Source organism: Lichenostomus cassidix, chromosome 12, assembly GCF_008360975.1.
Source record: "Lichenostomus cassidix isolate B80296 chromosome 12, HeHo_3.0, whole genome shotgun sequence".
Taxonomy (NCBI): domain Eukaryota; kingdom Metazoa; phylum Chordata; class Aves; order Passeriformes; family Meliphagidae; genus Lichenostomus; species Lichenostomus cassidix.
This window is the reverse complement of record NC_139493.1, coordinates 15,854,840-15,871,888: the sequence shown is the minus strand read 5'-3', so window position 1 is coordinate 15,871,888 and position 17,049 is coordinate 15,854,840. Positions and strand designations below refer to the sequence as shown.

Here is a 17,049-nt window from a genome sequence, read left to right as displayed (position 1 = left end):
TATCTGAGTTCCAAGTCATTCTCTGCATCACCTTACAGAAAATGGATTTAAATTGTAAAAGAAAAGGAAACAAAAGCTCAGACAGGTTTTTATAGTCTATTTGTAAGCACTGCAGCACTGCACAGCCCCATGCACACACTCATCAGCACCAAGGAGCATTTTTACCTTCTTCTGATACTTCAGCCCACTCTGGATTTGGAAACCCATATTGCCCCATCCGAATTCTTCTTTTCATCCCTGGAGAAATGGCTTGACCAGTGTTTGAGTAGAATGGAGGGAACCCACACAGGCTGTAACAGCGAACAGAAGAATTTTTATAACTAGGAAAGTCCTTTCACCTCTTAAAAAGTTTTATTCAAGCTTATATGCTACTGCAGGCTGCATGATCCCACTTGTAAGTGCAGATTTAACAAGATGTGTTCTCTTTCTGTTCACCAAGTCTCTTCCCAAATACTTACAGAATATATGTGATGACACCCAATGACCACATATCACATGATTTGTCATACTTCTCAGGACCAAGGACTTCTGGGGCTGGGGAACAAAATAACCACAAATTAACAGAGCACCAGATATTTATCTCCAGCACCTTGTGATTAGCAGCACATTTCAACAATAGGTATCAGAGGCATTAAATGTAACTCACTGCAGGAACTGGGTAGCATTTTCAATGGTCAATTTCCTCAAAATATCTAAAGTAGCTCTAAAAAGGAGGAACAGAGCTGGAAAAATGCCCTACTCTTCACCTTGGTGTCTCTCTGCTCAAGAGAGTACTAAGATTACCAAAAAGCAGAAGGAGCTCCAGCTAAATGTGTACAGGGAGACACTGTACTGAAAGAGGCAGGAGCATATGTTCCAGCAATCAGAATAGAAAGGCCCTACTTGAGCTGTGATAAAATTTTGAACGATACCTAGGTGGTGTGTTTAGCTCCAGCAGCTACAGGGCACTGTATTTTTCTCTGGCCTCTAGAGTATTATATTTTTTTCCACTAAGTAACAAAATTAGACAGAGATACATTTAGAGGGGATTTTTTTGTCCCCTGGGGCAGGTAAACTGGCAGGGAGCTTGATTTTGTAAGGAAAATTATTCTTTAAACATATGAGCAATCATGCTGGTTTATAAAAAGGTGTTGAGAAGAGAAATGTCAGCTTGTTTATACACAAATATAAAGGCATAAAAACATACGTGTGTAAACTCCTTAACACTTCATCCCTAAACCCAGCTTACAAAAATATAGAAAGCATCAGAAAAAGAGTATTGCAAATGTGATTATCTGCTACCAGTGAATAACAGTATCTTTCAATGCAAAAAAACCCTAAAAAAACCTTAATCAGAGAAGTAATGTCTGAACAAATTAAGTCCTTTTTCCAGCAAAGAAATTCCAAGCATGGAGTGCCCCAGTCATACCATATAATAAATGACTATTAATTCAAGATTAAAATGAATGCATAAAGGACAGTCTGCTGTGGCATTCATTACACAGTGCTTCAGCTTTGGACAAAATGAAGGAAAAATTCTGCTGTGATTAAGTCACGTTGGTCTTTTATTACTAATTCCTCAATTTGCCAGCTTAAAGAAGTTTTACAGCTGAGGCAATACTCTTCTCTCCTTACTGTATTAGTTTGAGCTAAGGAAAGTTTTGCAAGGCAACACCCAAATATCACGAAGCTCAATTCAAATTATGGCTTATATTGCATCCTTCAGAGGAAACATCAGGATTACTTCAAGTGTAATCTGAAAGAATTCTCTCTCTCTCTCCTTGTATATCCTTATTTGTATCTCCTGTGAAGACTGTTTCCTCTGCAGCCAAGGCAGAAAGCAAGAGCACTGAACTGTACTGGAACCAGACTAGGTTTGGGTTGGATCCCAGTTTAAATCCTGCAGGCTAACACTTCGCATTACATCCACAAGAGAGGACTACCCACCCACTCTAAGGGAAGGGATGACAGACTGAAACACAGAAGAAATGTGTCTTGGATAACTCACCCACATAATAAGGAGTGTAACAGGGGGTCTGAAGTGCATTTACAGTGGTTTCTTTGGCAAAGCCGAAGTCTGTAAGTTTCAGCACAGTATCCTTGTCTTTAGATGTGTAAAGCAAGTTTTCAGGCTGGAAGGCCACCAGGAGAGAGGATTAATGGGACAATTAAGAGATGTCTCTAATGAGCTGACAGGTCAAACCCACCACCAATATTTAGGTCTTACTTCCATCACATCCCCACCAAACACACAGAAAGCTCTCTCCCAACACGCAGCATTTTCCTCACACTAAGTATCAACATCCTTCTTAGCACAGTACTTGGGAGAGCAAACCACAAGATCTTGTCCAGTGGGCATTCAGTCTGGTTTCTTGAACCTCTCCCAGTTCTCTGCACTTCCTGGGACTGATCTAGGGGATGACAGCAGCTGATCTGTCACCGTGCTGAGCCTCAAGCAACCAAAGTGCAGGACAAGGGAAATCCTCAGCCAAAGCCCCCATGACCAACTGACACAACTCCATCAAAATTAACTGGTACAGACACAGTTGCTTTCCTGCTCTCCCCTCCTCTATCTCCTGAAACCTGAGTTAATTCCACTCTTGCTCCACACTCCATATAGGCACAAGTGGCACAGAGGGAAATACAAGCTCTTGTGCCCAAGAACAGGAACTCTGCTAGTGCTGTCCAGTTCACAGCATGAACACAAAATACAACACTGCAAACTCTGTCAAACCTCAACAATGATATCAGGGTTCAGATTTTACCTGATTAAACACTGGCAGTAACAGTTCTCCCTACTTTTCCAAATATTCACACACTTATTGAAGTGGGTTGGATGCATGGAATTGGTGTTATTTCTTCCAGAAGTTTCTCCTTTTTCTGAAGTGGGTTTTGCTGTTTTGGGTTTTTGGGGGCTTTTTTCGTTTGGGTTTTTCTAATGCAAGTATGATGCTGAAAACAACTAATAAGCGGCAAAAACTCTACACAGAGGCATCTAGTATAGGTTCACTTGAAGCAGGGTTATTTTCTTGCTAATTAATGGATTGCAAGTGGGCAGTACCTCTTTAACTAAGCATCTGACTATCAGGAGGTTTTTCTGCATTCCGCACACAACTGGAAAGCATTAACACACATGAATATTCCAACCTTGGACTAGTTGCAAACTAGTGAGCAAATCCTTTCTCACACTGGCAGAGGAAGAGGAACACTTTGACCATCTGACTACACTCCCAGTTCTGTTTAAATCACTGCTGCCCAGTTTTTTTCCTGCCATAAGTTCTTTTCCCCCTGCCCACACACCTTGGGCCTCACCTTGACATCTCTGTGAGCAATGTTCATTGAGTGCAGGTACTGGATGGCTGTCCCGATGTCTCTCATTATTTCAGAGGCCTCTATAAATACAATTTTAGAGAAAGGTCACATTAACATTCCCACTGTAATTCAGGGACATGCTTGGGAACGCTTATGGCTTACAAACAGCTTGCTGGAGTACAGGGCAAGCATCAAGACCAGAGAAATCCTAAAATTAGCCCAAACAGCTGTGTTTTGGGTTTGCAGGCACCAAGCCCCCGACTGCCCGGCTGCTCAGCTCTCCTCCTGAGCTGCAGCTCAACAGCTCAGACTCCTCAGGAGCTTGGAAATTCGTGCTTTGATTTGCTCACCAATAAAAGCAGCAAGAGCAGAGCAGGTACACAAGCAGCAACTGTTAATAAAGGAGCCCCAAGCAGAACACATCTCTGCGTCCAGGACATTTCCTTGGTTGTTTTGAGACAGAAATTTAACTTTCAGCTTCTAGTTTAGGGGTAGGAAGAGGATCTCATATATTTTCTAAAAATAGAGCAACATAACAATATAGTAATTTTAGGATAGGTCGCATCTTCATTCCTCACTGTCTTCAGAAGTTTTTCATCAGGAGAAACAAAATCAACAGTTCTGTTCAGGAAAGCTCAAACTGCCACCTTTGAAATAATGCGTTTCTAAAATTTAACATTGTCCCAGTGGGAAATTCTAGCGGTGGAGAGCTGCCTTGCAACAGCAGTGCTCAGGGAGTCTGGAAGGGCTCAGTTACACAGGGAGAGGTTTCAGAGCAAGGAGGAATGACATTCCCATGTGAGCATTATATCACATCTCCATTGACAGGCAAACAATAGAAACTTCAACCTGATCCTCTGGGTTCTGCATAGGCAGACCTTGTACTGTAACTGGAATCCTCCTTCACATGGCTTGAGATTGAAACTATACAATCTCAGGCAAGGACAGTCAGAATGCAGAAACACTCTTGTTCTTTGGGGAAAACCTTGCGCAACCTCCTCCCCTTCCTGGTCCTAATGGGAAGCTGTGGCTCTATAAACAGGCAGGGAACCTGGGGAATCCAGTGGCACAGGGCTCATTTATTTCAGGAAAGAATGAAGTGGTTTTTTGTTTAACACTCCCAGGTGATTTCTGAGTAAGTATTTATAATGTTATACAATGCTATATAACGTAGAAAAATAATGCATTTAGTAGAGTGCAGTTGCTAATGTTCATGGAACCAGCTTTCTCCCTGGAATTTGTACTTTAGGGAAGAACAAATAAAGTTTCTAAAAATGCTCATTTTCTCTGCACAAGTCTCTTGTAGGACTAAAAAGGATTCCTCCCAGGCTAAGGAAACATAGGATCAGAAAACAGATTGGCCTCAACACCACACTTGCAAAATAAGTCACAGTAATTTACAAGCTCAGGTGTGTATTTTTCTTCTAATAATTTTGTAAGGCCAATAGTTACAAACACTGTCCCCTTACAAACACTAATATTTTTACTCTGAGCATAAACAAACTCTTGTTTGCTGTGAGGGGGCAAGGAGAACCATGGTCAAGTACAAACTCTGTAAAAATAAATAGCAAAGACAATAAAAATGGCAAGACTAGTTTAGTGCAAGCTCTATCCCTGCCTCATGGCAAGGCTTTACACCTGCTCAGTCCCTCCTACAGACACACAGGTTTGTTTGCAGTGCGGCTAATAACACTTCCTTTCAAGTAGTGCTTTAAAACCCTTGAATAGGAGATGTTTCATCAGATGTGATTTGCTCATTACACTCATGACCCAACAGTAGAGCTGTGCAGTGATGCTGCTTGAGGGACAGAAAAAGAGAGATCACAGCAGGAGCTGCATGGATCATGTCAGAGGTGGTCTGGCACGAGACCAGGGATTAGAGGAATAGAGGCTCTTGTGCTACAGAAATGAAGAAGCTGAGCAGATTTGTAGGAAGATTTTTCTCTAAACCTTTCACATTCTGCCTGAACTTGGCCAACTCTCATAATTCCTGATTCTCAGGAACTTTTCAAAATCACTCTTACCACATAGTGGAATAAATAATAATAATAACAACAACAGCAGCCACCATAAATAAAACCAAAGAATAATTCCTAAAAGGAAACTAAGCAAAGGGACAGAGAAATGGAAAAGAAAGAAAAAATCTTTCACAAACTTAAAAATTATATTTGGGATGTGTCACCTCTCTCAGTGAAAGCTTGGTCTCCTCTCTCCTGGATCCTGCTAAACAGCTCTCCTCCCTCCATGCTGAAACAAAGAACACAAAACCCCCCACCTTTTATTAGCAGAAAGGATAAAATTAACACCTGACTGTGCATCCATATAATCACATGGAACCACAGCAGGAGCAGATAAAGATTACAGGCTGCCTCCTATGCCAATGTTCCCTAAACATCACACTAACTTGCATCAACACAGAAAGCCATTCTGGTATGGCATAAATAGAAAACAAAATAAGACCAGAGAGTTTTGAGGCTTCCAATTTAATGTAGCCTGTCACAGGGAACACAACACACAAAGCTGGAAGTCAGATATGCTGGCACTGGGAGGCTGACAATAATCTTGTTTTATGTAAGGGGTGGAGAGGAAGAAAAATAAAGAAGCAAAGACACCTAAAAGAATCATTAATTTGTCCTCAGTGAAGAAGGCAGTAACTGTGGTATTGGAGACCAGGGAGAGAACAGGCAAAGCTGGAGTCAAAACATTTACAACAATACAGATCACATTGGATCATTGGATTTACATCTGAAGTTGGAAGCCAATCACAACCACAGCAGAACATATTTGTAAAGACATCTTGCAAGGGTGTATTAATCAGTCAATACTTTAATGAGGACAATTGTTATGGACCACACTGAAAATTTATTTTCTGTTTAAGGTTCCTCATTCTTCCATCACACAAGATGGCTGGAGCAGCTGCACATTTCCTTAGCCATTCCATAACGGGAACAAAAGATTTCCTGTACGAACCAAAACTGCGCTGCTGAGGAATCCCCCAAGTGCCACCTGAGCCAACATTCTCCCACTCCCTCCACCCCTCAAGAGGCAGTGCCTGCTGAGGGGCTGCTGCTGCTCCTTACCATTCCATGACGATGAGGAGGCACCTCTTTCCATGATGGATGTTCTCATACACATCCAGGACGTGGACAATGTGAGGACACCCCGAGGCTCGCCAGTGGTACTCGACTTCCTGCCGGGCTTTGGGAGTGTCATACAGGAGCTGAGGAGAAAGAGGAGAGAGCAAAGTCAGCGAGGCACCATTGTCCTGCTCTGAACTGGCACCAGCATGCACTGGGGCTCAAAGATGAGCTCCAGATGATTGAAAGTGACTCTCAGCACCTTCTCCAGCCAAAGGATGACAATCCATCACAACATTTTCACCTGCTCTGGGCTGTCCAACTTGTTGGATTGAGGAATAGAGAAACAATTAGTCCCTTGGAACTGGAAGGGCCTTGAGTGGCACTGAGGAGAGATTTTGAATGTGAGATGGAGACAGGTTTATCTTACCCACTTCTGGATGGGACACAGCAAATTTTTCTTACTTGTTTGCAATACTTTCAAACAGATGAGAATTCCCCTGCTAAGGATAATAACCGTCCCACCTGCCCCCAGCTGCTGGGAGAAGGTGGGTACAGTACAAATCCTTTAAGTTCAGTGAGATTTGAAACAATGGACTTTTACAGTGACTCTGAATGTGATTCTTAAATGCTACACACATTTCTGAGCCCACCAGGGTAAGAAGGGGACCTTTAGCTATCTAGATACTTGAACTTTTTTCTCTATCACATGCAAGGCCAATTTATTTTAAAGGCACTGATCCTCTAGAAGGGCAGTAAGAGCTCATCCTTCCTGATCCTGCAACCTCTACATGAGATGTGTGTCCCTTCCTGTCTGAAGCACTGCTCTGTACCCGACACCACAACTGAGCTTTTGTGCAGTAGGGGCACATTGCTGAATTGTGCCTGCTCCTCTCTGCCTCGTCTCTCCAGACACCACTAACACTTTGTGACAGAGACTCTCTTTACTGCACATTTATACAGCTCCTGCACAATACAGCTGTGATCCAAGTTTGATACTTTATGCCCTATAGTAATAATCATGGTGATGATGGAGCAGCAACAAAACTGGTGCTATATAAAGCATTGTTAAATCTAGTGAAACAGAATAAAAAACAAGCAAAGAACAACCACCTCTGATATATTTGTATTAGAAGAGGCCTACAACAACTGTGGGGGACCTGTTTTCAGACAGGCAAATAAAAAGTATCATTGCTGCATTATTAGGCCTTAGCCTGAAGCTCTTTCCAATCATGTTTGCTATCAGGTCTCAGTGAAAACACAACTGCATAATTGCTGAAAACAAGAATTAACATGTAACCTGTCATTAGGGACCTATGAATCAGAGCAGGAAAATGAAATTGTCTCCATCCAACAGGCAAGTTAAGTCACAAATGGTGTCACAGGCACCCTTGATACAGGCAAACACATTTTTTAAAGGTCACAGGAAGGAAGGCGCAAATTCTGTTTTCTGCATTGACTTCAATACAGGCAATTTCCATCACCGGGAAGAAAATCTTACACCTCTTTGCTGCTTCAACATCCCTTTCAGCAGAGCAGACAGAGTAACGTGGCAGGAAAGGTCTGTAGCACTTCATAAAATCCTGGGGAAGTGCTCAGGAACAACTGGAGAGAAAGTAAATGGCTTCACTTCCAAGCTGGGAACGGGAAAAGGGTGACAACTACTCCTCTGCTGAGTGCACATTTTTGTTTTTCTGTGAAGCACAGGGAGGCTGCAGGAGGGGCCAAGTGGGGCTGGAGGAAGACAGCTGGCTCTGTAGCTCAGTGTGCAGGAGCCCCACACTGTGACCACTGCAGGCCCCCCAGCTTGGCTCCAAAGCTCCAGCAGGGCACCAGATTCCAGCAGAGCAAGGGGCTGGAGGAGCTTTCTGGCCAAGTTCATTGCCCTCGCAGCCAACCTACTTCTTGCACGGCTGTCATTCTGCACCCAGAGCACAGCCCTGGGAGATCACTGGCCGCCTCTTCCTTCCTGCTGCAGTCTGCCTATGGCCTGATTCCCAACACAAAGAACTTCCTAAAGAAAGAGATGGCTCCAACTTGGACAAAGAGCCCACTAGTGAGTCCAAGTGCGGTTGCTTTACTTCTTTCAGCCATCAGCCCATTCAGCAGCCTTTCCTTCACAGCCTCTGTGTTCTAGCTCAGTAGGACTGTCCATCAGCATTTTCCCCTCTGCTCTTCTAAGTTTGGGCTGCTGCCTAGAGGTCTCGTCAGAAGTTCATTAAATTACACGTGCCACAATAAAGCCCAAACACCCTCAGGACTAACCAGGCCTACAGAGTTTATTGCTTGGATATTGCTGGATTAATGCCACTTCTGAGCAGGACACTTCAAAGAGCTTCTCCTCTATCCTGTGCTACTGATCAGAAATTCCTCTTTGCTAGTGGAACTGCAGTATCATCTGAGTCTCTTGTGCTTGCATGGTGCACACAGAGATGCTGCTTTTCATGTTTGTACCAAGTGCTTATGAAAATTGTTTCAGAGAACTGAATTCTCCCTCTCTGAAGAGCTTTTACAAGGCATTCTAATGCACACAAGGATGCTGCAGTTTCTTTTCTCCACCCTTCAAGTAAGTTTAGTACACTCCTTAGTGCCAAGATTGAATGTACTCATGTCAAGATGACACCTGGAGGAGCAGAGAAAAGGAAATTCAAAAATAAGGAGCAGATACACATACCAAGTAACATCTGATATACCAACCAACTGTTAACCTTTGGATTTCTCCTTCTGAACTTCAAAAATAAATTAAATCTTCTTTTTATGTCTAAAACTGGAAGGCAGAACTATACCTTTTAAGACATCTTAGAGACACAGACACTTGCAAAATGAAAGCCAAGCAGGGCTGAAAGCACCAATTTCTGCAAAATTTAGGTGATGATTTAGAAATGCAGACTAAAATTTTAGACTTATGGTTAAATTTCACAGACTTGCAAAGAATGGACACTTCACCATCTTCCTGAGCCCGAAGAGTGACTGTGCTTCTGTTGCTGCAATAGCTTTGATAAGACTTCAACCAGGTTCCCTGATACTGTAGAAAAGTCCAGAGGCAATTGTGAACAAACCCAGAATTTCAAATTAGTTTTCCAGTGCTGCTAGTTTGAGGGAAGAGTAGCTTTGGGAACAGAAGTTGCCCTAAAGTTCCCACAGGGGTCAGCTGAGTCACAGCTCAGATCAGTGGGCAGGATCATGAACCACCCCAATTTGAAAACTCCACAAACCCCAAGAGACTTGCTCCATCTCCCCATTTCTCCTGACACCAGATGACACAAAGCACAGCAGCCTTTGCACAGCTGGGAGGGGATCCCTGTGTGTGTGTGTGCTCAGACAACACAGTTTGCACCAGAAGCTGCACAGTACAAAACTGGAGTTTTGCTGGAGCTCAGCATCACTGAATCACTGCCTAAAAGCAGCAGATGAAACAGGGAGGTCACCAAAACCAGGGGTGATGGAAGGCAAGAAAGTACAGGATGTGATTCACACAATTCTCCTCAATATCTGAAAAAGCTGAAGAGGGAAAAGAGCAGCACAGTGGGAGTACTCAGCCTGTTCCTGGACAACAACAGGGCACATGTCAGCAGACACTCCAGGATGTGCTGCCAGTTCAGGGCCTGGGCAGTGCAGGGAGTCTTGAACTCTTATTCTGGGGCATTGGCCTCTCTGGGGTTGGGGAGTACCTGCCAAAAAAATTCTAAACTGCAGCTTGTAAGGCTGGTTCTGAGGAATTTCTCCCTGTGCAGAATTTCTTGATAGAAAAAAAAAAAGAGGAGAAAAAAAAGCTAAAAAGTGTCACAGTATCTTCTAATAGCTTTTCCATCGATTCAGTGCTGTGTACACAAGGAAGGACAGCAGGAACCCTCATACCTTAATGGCCTGATCTATACAGGAAATAACCTCAGGACTCCAGGGAGTGGCAAGTGATCTGCTGCACTCTGAAACTGTAACAATGGAGAGGGAAGATATCCATGGGCATGGGTAGGGAAGAGGCTGAGGACAGGAAACAACCACTTCTCAGTGACTTTGTCTTTAATATGCACTGCCAGATTACACAGATTCCTGTCAAACTTGCTATCTGCTCCCTATATAGGAGATTAAGACCTCCACATATGCTTTTTTATTTATTTTAAACTTCAGCAGTTCTTCCTAGTTCCAAACAGGTGCTGTGCTTGGATTAGAGGTGTTACAAGCTTAGTTCTCATCTATTCCATGTGCTACAATAAAGCAGCATCTGACACTGCAACCATCTCTTTCTTACTTGCACCAATTCCAGGATCTGAACTCTGCTTCACTAGACAATCAGTTTTATAATCTCTATGCAATTTTCCTCACAGGAAGGCTTCCCATTATTAAAACAGAAATGGAACCTGCAGAAACTTTCAGTCCTAGGGGTCCTCAGCATGCCAGACTAACATATAGGCACTTATATCTAGCTTTATTTATGTTTCTAGCTGGGAAATAAAAGGTCTAAGGGGCTAAATGTGGCTTCTTTTGCTTTCTTTCCTCTTTGTGTGTGGCTGTTGCAAAAATGCTGAATCCTACAAATCAGCCTTGGGAACTGAATTCACGCTGATGCACAGAACCTGACACCATTTGCAGCAGAGCAGTTCCTCCAGTTGCTCTTTATTCAAGAGGGTTGATGGCAAAAAGAGGCTTGGATAATGTTTCTTTCATCCCCTCCCTCCCCTATGCTACTAAAAGAAAAGGGAAAAAAAAAAACCGAAAAAAGAGCTATCAGTATGGCTTTGGACATTTTGTCTTTTATGACATCCTGATTATTTCCACTACATCTATTAATTCAATGTTAACAATCTTTATCTGTTTCCAGGTCTCTTCATAAGGGATAAAGCCATCCTTTGTGTTAGAACACGCAAGGAATTGAAATGATCAAGGTTTCTTTCCTTCCTCATGCATCAGCACTGCCAGTCAGTCGAGCTGCAGCACAAACCACACGTGTGTCTGCAATGGCAGCCCAGCAAGTGGGGAATCCACTCCTGCAAATCAAGAAAGCACTGATTTTGTTCTTAAAATGAAAACAACACAACGCACTTCTGCTTGAATTATTTAGTGCTAAAGCATCAGTCTACAGCTAAGGGATAAAACCAGGGCAGGCACTGGTAGAGGGTCATGTGTAAACCTTTCACTTTTCTGCTGTTATTTCAAATCCAGCTTAGGCTGTTTGAAATTAAACCTGCTTGAAGGCTTCATTGAAACAAACTCTCATCTTGATTCCTGCAGAGCTGTCCAAGCTGCTGCCACAGCTGGCATTCCCTGGCCTCCCTATGGGAGCTCAGACAGACAGCCAGTCCAAAGGTGGGCTTCCCCAAGCTGGTACTAGGAACAGCAGTAGAGTAGCACAGTTTTCCAAGACTCCAGCAGGTAGTATGGAATCCTTTCGCTCACCCTGCCGAGTGTCAGCGTTGTACTGCCTGCACCCAAAGACCCTTCCCTTTCCACCTCTGCCCTCCACTCCTCCAGTCTCTACTCAGCTAATCCCTGGAAATGGCAAAAGCTACAGCAGGTCTTTGGGACCTTGCCAAAGTGACAGTGCAAAAGACTCGGGGAGGATTCTCTGCACGTGGAGTCAGAGCCATGCTGAAACCAACTTCCTGCTGACACACATGGCTTCAAATTCCTTAAGCACATGTTTTAAAGGGAAAACAGGAAAAAGAGTAGAACAAACAAAGATAAAAAGAACAGGTTAAGACAGAGATGTACTTTTTTTCTAAGAGTTTGAGCACTGGACATACAGCAAATCTGCTGAAGAACTTCACTCACTCCTGCTTCTCTATCCCTAGAGAGCATACAGCACATAAATAATATTTTGCTCCAAGCCTCTCTCCTGCAGTGAATCAACCAGGTCTCTCAAAAATAACTTTGATCTGGTTTCTGAATTTTATTTATTGTAGCAGTACTCAAGTCACCACCAGGCACTTGCTATGACTCTACAACCTGAGGTAAATAAATGAGACATAGCACTGTTAATGCTCTAATTACACATGCAACTAGCCATTCACTCTGCAAAGGTCAGCTGTCTTTGCTCATAAATGTTAGTGGAGATACAGTGAATGCAACTGAAATGGCAAAGCTGGGGGCCAGGATACATTTCGAAGGTATCCCCCTGCACACGTGAAGTTGGCATAAAAGGAAGCACAAAAATGAGCAAAAAATGTCCACAACGAAAAGTGACTTTCCTGATACTCTGATAATCTTACATGAAAGTATTTGAACTGCAGTGCCAAACATATGCAACTGTACATTCAATACCATGGGGTATATGTATTTTAAAAAAACATGCTATGTATTTTGCTAAAACCATAGTATTACTTTGTATTTTAATATGGCGCTTGTTCTGCTATGTGGATAAAAAATAATTCCTACTGGCACTGTAAGATTCCAGCTATTCTCAGCTGTGACAGACTACAAAACAGCTGCATGTGGCTTCTGTTGTATTCAAAACACTGCAAATGGATTTTAAAGGAAAATAAATCACCAGCAGCTACTAACATGCTGCTACCAGACAAGAACATCCTCAAACACTTGTTTATACAAGAAGGCCTAGAAATAAGCTCCTCTCTCTACCTTCTCCTCATGATAATTTCTACTATAGAATGTTGTTTAGCCAGCACTGACAACTGCATTCAACACCTGCATTCAACATTCAGCAGCTGGGGAGACCTTCTATAAAGCCCTTTCCAAAACCCAGACACTCTAATCTGTGATTAAAATAAAATAAAATAATCTCTAGCTCTGCCACTATTTTTACCCTTCCTAAATTTCCAAAATGAAGAGAAGGAAATCTCAAATCACAGCTGAAAATTATTACACTTCTTACCTGCTAATTTCACTCAAGTGTCTGATATGAGGTTTGCCTTTGAAAGGGAAAAGAAAAAAGGAGAAAAAAAGAAAAAAAAAAAAGCCCTTAACACAAACTTCACTCCTGGCAGCCATGAGTTCATAAATTCTGATAAAAAGGAGTCAGCTGACTTGGCTTCAGTAATTTATACAACTCAATCCTTGGCTGAGCAAAATGAATGGATGCTGCTTGTGAAACCTTGCTGTGTAAGAAAATTCCAGCAGTACAAAATACCATGGCACTTCTCACATCGCCAGCCCATCAAACTTTCCCTTTGTTTTCCCATTAGCTATTCACAGAACACTAAAATAAATTCAGGACTACTATCTTGATCTTCTAGGTGTCCAACACCTTACTGCTTTGAATCAATGCAAATTAAAGCTCACTTAAAACTTTGGGATGTACACTATGGCCTACAGTTTTGCTACCCTGCCACAGTGACATTTCCCACAGTGAGGACTATGGAGTCCTTGCCCATCCAGGAGTCAGAGTTGTCTTGGGGCAGGTCTGAGACTGAGACACAGATTTGCACAAGAACTGTGACCATCACAAAAACTCTATTTTCTGGAGTGCCAGTTGTATTTCCTCACCTCTGATGCTCTTTTGTGCAATGACTGTGATGCAGAAATACCTCCAAAAAACATACCAGCACTTTTCATGGCAATGAAATGGGATGGAAGTGTGTCTGCCAGATGTGACCCTCTGACACGCTTCCCAATATGGACTGTCACAGTTCCTAGGTTACACTTTAACCATCCCTAATCCCCCCTCCTCCCAATAATGTCATTTTTGTTATATTTTGCTACAATTTTGTCTTTCAAAAAACCAAAACTCCTCAACAGCATACCTAGCTAGTAGTAACAGCCATTACATTATACACACATTTTCCACAGCAAGAAGGGGAAAGAGCAAATGCAGATGTTATTCTGAGTGCTCCAATGACCATTTCAGTGCTAACTGCCATGAAAATCACTCTACAGCTGTGTGGGACAGCAGGACAATGATATCAAGGTTAGCAAGCTATGGCACAGCTTTGCTGGAGCAGGATGTGGCAGAAGGCACAGAGAAGATCGAAGTCTGATGTTCTCTTTCCTAGCCTTCACACTAATCAACAGTACCAAAATTAACACAGATGTGATAATACTAAACAAGGTAGATGCAGAAACTAGGAACATGTTTAATCTCATTAACCACAGATAACAGCAGCTCCAAGAGAAACTCAAGCAATCCCCCAACCTTTATCTGTATTTCTTGCATATGTGACTACAGTCATGAAGATGAAATCACTCAAGAGCCCCCAGGAAGGCTTTGACAGAGGCTCTTCGGGGTGCCTGCTGGATTCCTGCTGTGGGCATTTGCCATGAGTCTGTCATTTCACCTTTCTCTTTTCACCAGCCCCGTTTTTGGACAGTTGATACCTTAAGGAGCTTCCCCCCATACCTGCAGCCCTGTTCTTCCCATCCCCACCACTTGGCAGAATTTAGAACGAAGATACTCTCCTGTCATACCACTGCCCACACACCTGAACTCCCTTTTAGCTGACTTCTATCCCCTTCCAGATGAATTTCAGGTTGCCATCCATGCATGCAAAGCTTGGCAATGTGCCACCCCAGGCCAGTTCTTTCTCAGACAGAGCTGTTCTTCCTTGACATCTCTTTCCTCTACACCCACATTTGTGCATTCTGTCGCATGACCAAGCAGCGTCTCTCTCCTGCTGCATCGCCTGTCTCAAGCATTCCTGAATCATTCAAAGAACCCAGAACAAAGAACTTTCAAATCTTCCTTCTCCCATTCCATGGGGCTCATCTAATTTGTTTAAGCAATACCTTAAGGGGAGACTTGCTAAATCCCTAACATCAGTGGCACTGACAGCAACTCTACCTCACATCTCTCACAGCAGAGATACTGAGATTTGACCCAGTTCTTGGGAGTCTGACTGGAGTGACTCTGGCCAGAGCAACATGGAACATTCAACCCTAAAAGCTGTCACCTGTGGCAACTTGACTTGTCTGCAAAATAAAACAAAAGCCCTAAAGCCTTCAGCAAGGACATCTCTAAGATTTCTCTAGTGCTTCAAATCACTGCTATATGTTTTCACACTCGTGTCTGTGCAAGCTCTGCTGCTGGCATTTTCGAGCAAAGATCTGTATCTGTTTCTAAGTCACAACTCAGTAGATAGCTCTGTGGATGGAAGCTTAATGGTCCTCCAGGCACAAAGATCCCTGGAACTGCTTATTGTGTACAGCAGAGACATGACAGAGAATAGTGTGACTGTGAACAGAAACAAAACTATGCGGCGTTCAGCAGAGCTAGAAATGCAAAGGAAGCCATTAAGAGAAAAAGTAGATTGTTCTCCCAAGACTTCTTGTCCTTATTTTGTCTGAATGTATGTCCTAAAGCTAAGTAAACCATTACACAGGAAAGGCAAGGAAAGGAAAGAAAAATACTCTGGGGGGAGGGGGAATTCAACAGATGGAATCAACACAAGCAAGTGACAGTGCAGTAAAACTGTTATTTATGTTACAATTCTCATTGATAGCTTTTGCTGGGTGCAGTGGCTCAGCCACCCTGGGTTACAGCTCTGCTTTGCCCCAACAGCAGCAGAATCCAGCAACCAGAAGCACCACTTTCCTCCCAAGACCCACAGCAAACTCCTGGAGTAGCTAATGCCTTACAGAACTCATTACTTGCTTAAGTGCTCTTTAATATCTCCAGCACTGGAAAACACTTTGAACGCAGCTGGGATCTGCCAGTTCATAACAGCTACGCACTCCTTCCCAGCTCCTTTCAGAAACCTTAAACACCCCAACAGCCATCTTTAATTAAGATCCCCATACCAGGTAAATATCCCATCCTTCTAGTATGGGGTATTTACCTTCTACCCCCTTCACACTCTCCTGACCACAGGTACCTTTCTTCACCCAAATCTGGCATCTGCCCAGCCCATCCAGGCTCCTACCCTGCCTGTCCAAGCACCCAAGCCCTGGAGACTCCTTTAACAGTTGAGAACTGCTCCTGGTGAGTCACAGCTCCCAGCTACTCCAGGCAAGCAAACTTTATTTACCCAGTGATCCCGAGGGCAGGGAACCTCTTTCCATTTTGCTGTTCACTTTATTTCAGTTTTTAGCCACCTTGCCTCACTCTAAAGATCTTCTCTGTACCATGATATGCTGTGGAGTGAGAGGTGTGAGGAGAGGGCTCTCCCTCCCCAAAATCCATGTTCCATTTTTTGGACAGAGATTAGAGAGGAATGGCTCACATTCCCTGCCACCAGCTGACAGGAAGCAGTCAGATACCACAAAGGTAGAACAGAGCAGCTTAAATAGAAGGGTGGTTTTTTTTTCCAAAATCAAGAGCATTCCTGAATAATTTCCTCTCTCCCCCTGCCTTGTGTTGGCTGCCTCATGACTGTACATGAAAAAGGAAGAAGAGGACGATCTCGGGAATATTTGGAAGTCTAATGTTTTGATGTCTCGTCTAAAGCAGCACCATGCTGAGATGACTGCACAGGGGTCAGGAAAATGAGATGTAGCAAAAGCACTGATGAAAAACAAAAATCATTCCAGGAATTAAATCCTTTTCATCTTTCCAAGCTGAAGCATATCCGTTTCCCTTTCTCAAGGCACTGTCCCTCCCCTTCTCTCCCTGCAGCAGTAGCTGCCTGTGGTACACTGCAATGTTGGCTCACTTCCACAAGTCTGCATGTCTGAGAGAGTCTGGGCTGAGGCAGGGGAAGGAGGGAGGGAGGAAGCTGGGGCAACAAGAAAACGGACTCAGAAGCCACCTGCTTGAGTCCAATTACTAACAGCACCCTGGAAACAGCTGCCCCATGAG

At 43.3% G+C, this 17,049-nt stretch overlaps 1 protein-coding gene across 5 annotated transcripts in view; it reads right to left on the bottom strand.

Annotated features, from left to right (window-relative positions):
* Positions 1–17,049, bottom strand: part of MAPKAPK3 (MAPK activated protein kinase 3) — a 51,358-nt gene that overhangs the window by 11,448 nt on the left and 22,861 nt on the right. For all 5 annotated transcript variants that reach the window (XR_014854781.1, XM_085072919.1, XM_085072921.1 and 2 more), the window contains exons 3-8: positions 6,372–6,511; positions 5,474–5,538; positions 3,292–3,371; positions 1,988–2,111; positions 459–534; positions 166–290 (exon numbers count right to left, since the gene is read on the bottom strand). Coding sequence is in view for 4 of the 5 variants with exons in the window: in XM_085072919.1 (XP_084929045.1) it covers positions 166–290; positions 459–534; positions 1,988–2,111; positions 3,292–3,371; positions 5,474–5,538; positions 6,372–6,511 (610 nt within the window). In the remaining variant the exon portion in view is untranslated. The remainder of the gene's footprint in view (positions 1–165; positions 291–458; positions 535–1,987; positions 2,112–3,291; positions 3,372–5,473; positions 5,539–6,371; positions 6,512–17,049) is intronic.